At 37.2% G+C, this 7,279-nt stretch overlaps 1 protein-coding gene across 2 annotated transcripts; it reads left to right on the forward strand.

Annotated features, from left to right (window-relative positions):
• The first annotated feature begins 350 nt into the window (after positions 1–350).
• Positions 351–7,184, forward strand: gptl (glutamic--pyruvic transaminase-like). 2 transcript variants are annotated; one of them, XM_056764679.1, is made up of 11 exons: positions 351–667; positions 2,039–2,134; positions 2,673–2,781; positions 3,131–3,252; positions 3,336–3,573; positions 4,181–4,258; positions 5,180–5,318; positions 5,502–5,676; positions 5,761–5,910; positions 6,040–6,152; positions 7,041–7,184. In XM_056764679.1, exons 1-11 carry the CDS (start codon positions 578–580, stop codon positions 7,129–7,131), a joined length of 1,401 nt encoding a protein of 466 aa, XP_056620657.1. In that variant the 5' UTR covers positions 351–577; the 3' UTR covers positions 7,132–7,184. The 2 variants fall into 2 exon arrangements, with proteins under 2 accessions (XP_056620657.1, XP_056620656.1); XM_056764678.1 differs by having other exon boundaries at positions 355–667; positions 3,119–3,252.
• The last annotated feature ends 95 nt before the right edge of the window (positions 7,185–7,279 follow it).

Here is a 7,279-nt window from a genome sequence, read left to right on the forward strand (position 1 = left end):
ATTCATTCATACATTTTTTTTTTTTTTTATAGCGTAGAGAAGAAAAGAGTCAGAACAGATCAGTCAGATGTTGATGGAAGAGATGTGTTTTCAGGCGTTTCTTAAAGATGGCTACAGAATCTGCAGATCTTGTAGCAGTGGGCAGATCATTCCACATAGGTGGAACAGATCCGGAGAAGGTGCGCGAGAGAGATTTTTTACCTTTATGGGATGGCACCACAAGACGTCGTTCGTTTGCAGAGCGTTGGGATCTGGCGGGTACATATGTCTGCATTAACGATTTAAGATAAGGTGGTGCCGAACCAGTGGTGGTCTTGTAGGCCAGGAGCAGAGTCTTGAGTTTGATGCGAGCGACTACGGGAAGCCAATGTAGCTTAATGAGTAGAGGAGTGACGTGTGCTCTCTTTGGTTCATTAAAGATAACATGTACTGTTAATGTACTGTAATTCTTTGTTCTGTCATTAATTCTGGATGAAGTCACAGAGCATAGTCCACACTGAGTGAGTGAACGCAGTGATGCCATCAGTGAGAAGAGAGAGAACAAGTGTGTGATCTCAGGACACAGACACACAGAATCATGTCTGCTGTGAGGAAGACGACCAGACAACCGTCACCTGATGAAGAACTACACGAGCACGCTGAAATCATCTCACATCAGCTCAAACAGGTGACACACGTACGGGCATAGACCATTTTAAAAAACTTGTAGGTCAAAACTTATACAGTGGGAAATCCTGTTTGTCGAATACGTAGACAGACAGTGTTTTCCAGTGTTATGTTTTATTTTAAAGCACTGACACAACGGGGGCAGAAATATTTTCAAATGTGTTTAGGTATTAAATTCTATTGTGCCATCTGAGGTTGTATTTCAGAAAGACAAAAACTATCAATGACCTTTTGTTTAAATAAAATACAAGAAGATTTACAGTATTATTAGTATGACATGTTCAGATTCATGAATGAATAGCATTAAATCAGAACATTCAGACTGTCGTTAATAAAGTTGCACGTCTTAGTTATATTAGATTATTTGATTCTCAGTTTTATTTTACAGGGTGATTCTCGTGGGTTTAAAGTACAAAAGTACACATTGAAATAGCTGAAGCTGGTAAATTAACTCTTCAACAGTTAATGATTTCTATGTCATCTGTCTGTAGAATGTGAGGGCATCAGACGGTTGATATAGAAATGACTCTTTCTAAAAACTGCACAGGAGATCACAGCACTCTTCAAAATGAAGGAGCTTCACGATGCCATAGAAGAACCATTTTTTGTCTAGATAGTTCCATGAAGAACCTTTCTTTCTCACAAAAGGTTCTATGTGGCGAAAAAATGCTCTTAAGATTATAAAAAGGTGAAGAATGAGATGGTTCTTTATAGAAGAACCTTTGACTTAATTGTTCTTTATGGAACCAAAAACGGTTCTTCTATGACATCGCTGTGACTGTCTGGAACCTTTAAAGTCACAGTGAAATTAAAATAGACAATTCTTATTTTTTCATGTAATATTGCTGCGTTTATTGTAAATAGTTTATCAATGGGGGTCATATTCTTTTTAAAATTCATGTGCCCTCATAATCTTCAGTTAAAATCTCAAATGACATATGTAAAACGGCTTGGGCGGAGCATCCGTTAACTCCTCCCCTTCAACTGTCAGTCTGCTGCTATTTTCAGTTAAAATGCAACAGCTGTTTTTACACATCCAATCAATTCGCAGTGAAAAACACAAGCCACGCCCCCTCTGTTTCTCCTTTGTAATTCCTTTTCACTCGGAAATGTGTCGGAATACGGAAGTAAACATATCGAAAGTGTGTGATGCCTTTTCTCAGAACGAAACATCTGAGAGGAGACCTGGTTCAGTTCAAAGTCTTCATTAGCACTCCATGTGTGTCCCGGAAGAGAAACAGTTGTGATATTAGAGCGATCAAATGTGTGATTTGTCTTTCTCACAGACATGGTTCTAGATGAAGAGAATACGAATATATTATGCTTTTTTAACAGTTTATTAATCGTGGAGGTCTCACTTCTTGATTTTCAGGGTCTGAGCATGAGTCGGTCGTTTAATAAAGTTCTGGATGTGAGTTCTGGTAACATTCACAGCGCTGGAGTGAAGCCCATCACCTTCATCAGACAGGTCCTGTCATCATGAGTTCTTCATATGTGTTTTAGTAATAGTTCAGGAGTTTATTACAGTTGTAAGTAATAACTTCGTGCTAGCAAAGTAACATTTGCTGTTGGTTAAGGTTAACTGAAAGTTTAGCCTATTGTATTAGATTTGAAGTGTTAGACCCATTGCACATTGAGTCTGAAATTTTCGTCCGATAATTCCACACTTTAAAAGATAAATACCACAGCACGTTGTGTCTAAAACATTTACACAATGCAATCCGATATTTTCGTCCATCATAGAAAAATTCGGACAGGGTTAGATTTTCTGTGTTTTTCGCATCCATAGCAAACATTTTGAGAGTTTTTTTCTTTATTAATCAGAGAAACCGTACAAACGAGCGCCAAATACGAAAAAACGCATACGCAATATTTCGGACTGTATGTGCAAAGACCTTTGAAGGGATAACTGTAAATTTCTGGAAATTGAATGTCACGATTGTCAGAAGGAGAATCATGTTGACTTCATTTAAAGTGTTTGTGTGTCTTATCTTTGTTTCTGTCAGGTGTTGGCTGGATGTTTGTATCCCAGTCTTCTGGACGGTGATGATTTTCCTCCTGACGTTCGGTCGAGAGCACAAACGCTGCTCAGTCAGTGTGATGGAAACAGCATCGGTGAGATCCTACAGAACCATCAAGAACATCTACACATGTCATATTTTAAATGATATGACACTTTTAAATAATTAAGTCAGCCTGAAAAGGAAGTACCGATTGTCTTTTTTTCGGTTTCGTGACGTAAATCCCCCTCATGAAGTTTTTGATTGAAGAGTACAAGTTCACATGAATAAATAATAATGATGTGCACAGATAAATCCTTTACAATAAATACTGCAACACTGCGTGAAACAATTAGAATGATCATTTTTAATTTCATGCCGACTCTAAGAGGCCTTAATTTCTTTCAATCTCATTGATTATTGATTGACTTTTTGGTCACATGAATGATCAGGTTCATACACAGACTCGAGTGGACTCGCATATGTGAGAAGCAACGTGGCAAAGTTTATTTCTTTGCGGGACGGTGGCATCCCGTCGAGTCCGGAGCACATCTTCATCACCTGTGGATCTCAGAGAGGTTTAATGGTGCGTTTGAGAATCATTTATTAATCATTTACGTCTAAACTTTTTTCTAACCGCCACAAACGTGTCATTGATTTCATCATCAGAGTGTGATGAGGTTACTGTGTCAATCAGAGGGCCGGAGTGCAGTTCTGATCCCAGACCCCACCCCTCACACCCTTACCCGCATCCTAGAGACGGTGGGCTTAGTGCCGCTGCCCTATAGACTGCAAGAACAGGGTGGGTGGAGCCTGGAGAGGGCGGAGCTCAAGCGAGTCATCAAGACCTCTAGAACGCACTGCTGTCCACGAGCAATTTATATCAATAACCCCGGCAACCCAACAGGTAGAGAAATAAAAAGAGAAAAGCATGAAGAGAACAGAGTTGTGACAAAATTGTAGATTGTAGAGGTTAAATCATCTGGATTTGAGTTAATTTGTTGAGAAATGTTTGAGTTGATATTGAGATCTTCAATAATATTGACTTTTGATTGCAGACGAGACAAATCTGAGTTCAGTTGTTGACATCTCTTCTCAAACTCTAATGCTAGACACACGCGTGTCATTTCTGACTCTTTTTCTCAGGAGAAATATCTGAGACTTTCATGAGACTTAAACAAAAGTTCTTCATTTAATCTCATTGATGTCTATGAGAAGTAACTGAGATGTTAATGTGGTCTCATGTGTGATTGATTGTCTTTTGAATGGGTTCAGTCATAGTTCAGTTACAGACTCAAGTAGAAATGAATAATTGATAACAGTTTTCTTCTCTCTGAGTTTGTTAAATGTTCTGTTTTTTATCGCATGCATCCGGAGAAGATTCAGTTTTTTTTACTTTGATATCACGTAGTCATGTTTACTCTTCATATTAAAAAAAATGTCAATACTTTGCGATAAGATCTACTGTAGCTTGTGTGATATTACAGAAAATGAACATTTGTGATTTATAACAGGACACATTCAGAGCAGAGAATCTATTGAGACTGTGATCCGCTTCGCCGCTGAAGAGAACCTGTTTTTACTGGTGGACGAGGAAAGTGGTTCAGTCTCTCATCATGATTTTTTGCCTATTTAATGAACCCATACCATTATTGTACACTGAAAAAAAATATTATGTGTCTTAGTGGATTTTATGAAAAGAAATGATTAAAATATACTTAATTTTGTTGTTAAAAACAGGAACATAATTATATTAAGTTAAAATGATTTTATTATTTTGTGTGTGTAATTTGAATTTGACAAATTATTGAGTCAGTCCAACTCAATTGTATTATGTTTAACCCATTTAAATTGGTAAAATTAATTAATTTATTTTGTGTTGGGACCACATAAATATTTTTGTAGATATAACTACCATGGCAGTTGATCTGTAGTTCTGGAGGCACGATAAGAACTATGAAGTCTGTTATTTCACTTATTGAGCTGTAACTGTGCTAATGCCAGTACAGAGACCACCAGTCTGCTATCACTTGACCATCTATGTGTTTAAAAATAGTATATTTCAACATGAAATAAGTGATCCGTGAAGTTTGAGAAAGACACTTGTTTTTGTTCAGCGTCATTTTATATGTTTACTTTAAATAACATTTTCTTGATATTTTAACAAAAACTAAATGTATTTAATTAGTAGAATTTACTTAATTCTGGTTGGTAAATTGTACCTGAATTATAGCAGCAAATCTTACTCAAAAAATATCGTGCAAATTAATACGAGGATTAGGAAGTTATTTTTTTCAGTGTATAGACCAGATCGCAGGATGTAAACAGACTTTGGTTGTTCAAAGATTTTAACATTTCAGTTTTGCATTTTCTGTTAATTCAAACATGTCAAAAAACTGAAACTGAAGTTCTTCTTGACCATGTTTGGATCGCTTGCGTTTTTTGAAGAGGTGTATTGTGATGCATGAATATTATCAGGTTGATTTTAATCTGTGTGTGTCTTTATGTGCTGCAGATTTATCAGAATACAGTTTGGGTGAAAGATAAAGAGTTTGTGTCGTATAAAAGGGTTCTTGTGGAGATGGGCAACCCATATCATGACCGAGTACAACTGGCCTCTTTCCATTCACTGTCCAATGGTATTATGGGAGAGTATGTTTGTTATTCATATCAATCTTTCTTTATAACAGAATTTACACCGATAAAAATCATAAAAATTGTGATGCTTTCCTATTAAGGTATCAATTATGATCGTCATTTAAAATCATGTTATAGAAGACCAATGCTAGTCTGATAGGTAAATACACTGCAAGGTAAATATACTTGTGTGTGTAGGTGTGGTTTAAGAGCGGGCTACATGGAGTTGGTGAATGTGGATGAAGGGCTACTGTTGTACACTGAAGTTCTTCTGACGGGTGATATAAACACACCTGTGATCGGTCAGATCGCTCTTGATGTCATGGTCGATCCGCCCCGTCCAGGAGACGCCTCCTATGACTTATACATACAGGTACATCACACAAACACACAGATCTCAGACTGAAGAATTGTTGAAAGCACAGGAGTTGTGTAATTGTGTCTTGTGTGTGTTCAGGAGGTGTCGTACAGACTCAGCACTCTGAGGTTAAACATTTCCAGTGCTGTGGACTTCATGAATGATCTGTCAGGATTCACCTGCTCAACTGTTCAGAGCGGAATCTACATTTACCCTCACCTGAGTCTACCGCACACTGCACACACACAGGTACACACACACACACACACTTACAGCCATTATTCTAGGTTATGTATAGAGAATATAAAGAATGTGTGGTATTGTGTGTGTGGTATTGTGTGTGTGTGTGTGTGTGTGTGTGTTTGTGCGTGTTTGTAGATTGCAGGGTTGTGTTACTGCAGGAGACTGCTGGAGGATCAGGGTGTGTGTGTCGGCTTTAATGATTGCAAGAAGGAAGACCACACAGACTCACACAACTGCTTTCACCTCAGGTACACACACATACATGTACACTTTGAAAAAAAGTTGGTGCTTCAAAAGAAAATAACTTTTTTTTTAATCTTCGATGCCATAGATTAACTTTTTTTAATGGTTCCATAAAGAACCTTTAACTTTCGAAGAAACTTTTTGTTTCACAAAATGTTCTTTTTGGCGAAAGAGGTTATTCAGATTATGAAAAGGTAAGAAAGAGATGCTTCTTTAACCCCTTACGTGGTCCATCCCTTCTTTAACATACACATGAAAACGCACTGTTGGCACTAAAATGTCTGTAACTCATGAATTCTTTGAAATATAGACCTACTGTTGATCTCATTTAAATTACATATTACAGATGCTTTTTCTTTTTTTTAAAAGCACAGTAACATGTAAACAAAACAAGAACTTTGAATGAAACTATATTTTGGATGCTCTCATTCATGAATCAATTACTCTTCTTACATAAATAATTCTATAAAACTTAGAGTCTTAGACCTTCCAGCGATATTTTTGTCATAAGATCATAATTTATTGAAGTAGCCTAAATCAGCTATCCAGTATATATGTGTCGGCCCCAGTCAAGAGGTAGAACCTTTGAATAAATGGTTCTTTAGAGGAGACATTTTTGGTTCCACAAAAAAACATGCAGGCAAAGCCATCTGTTTCTTTACCTTTTCATAATCTGAAGAAGCTCGGATTCACCTCAAAGAACCTTTTTTGAAAGAGAACGGTTCTTAAGATGTCAAAGGTTCTTTGTGGAACCAAAAGGTTCATCTATTCCATCAAATAACCATTCGAGGCACATTTTTTAAGAGGGCATGGCATCGCCGTGAAGAACCTCTAAAGCACCTTCATTTTCACGAGTGAACACAAGTTAAAAGCCCCGTCCTTGTGCGTTACAGGCTGTGTGTGATGATGTCATCAGATGATCTGGAGGATTTTCTGTGTCGCCTTCAAACTTTCCATCTTCAGTTTCTCAAAGAAAAAAACTGACCAGGAGTTTTTATGAAATATTCAATGAGACAAATAAAAAATTCTGAAACATTTTGATGAACCGCACATGTGTCATAAACACGTTACACACACATATAGTCTACACTTAATAAGATTCAAAATTCATTGAATAAAACACGAGATGTTC

The sequence above is a fragment of the Triplophysa dalaica genome, chromosome 13 (genome assembly GCF_015846415.1).
Source record: "Triplophysa dalaica isolate WHDGS20190420 chromosome 13, ASM1584641v1, whole genome shotgun sequence".
NCBI lineage: Eukaryota > Metazoa > Chordata > Actinopteri > Cypriniformes > Nemacheilidae > Triplophysa > Triplophysa dalaica.

Coding starts and splice junctions, on each gene's coding strand:
- gptl (XM_056764678.1), top strand. CDS start 578: ATGTCTGCTGTGAGGAAGACGACCAGACAACCGTCACCTGATGAAGAA. Junction 5,319..5,501: donor TCCAATGGTATTATGGGAGA/GTATGTTTGTTA, acceptor TTGTGTGTGTAG/GTGTGGTTTAAGAGCGGGCT. Junction 5,911..6,039: donor CGCACACTGCACACACACAG/GTACACACACAC, acceptor GCGTGTTTGTAG/ATTGCAGGGTTGTGTTACTG.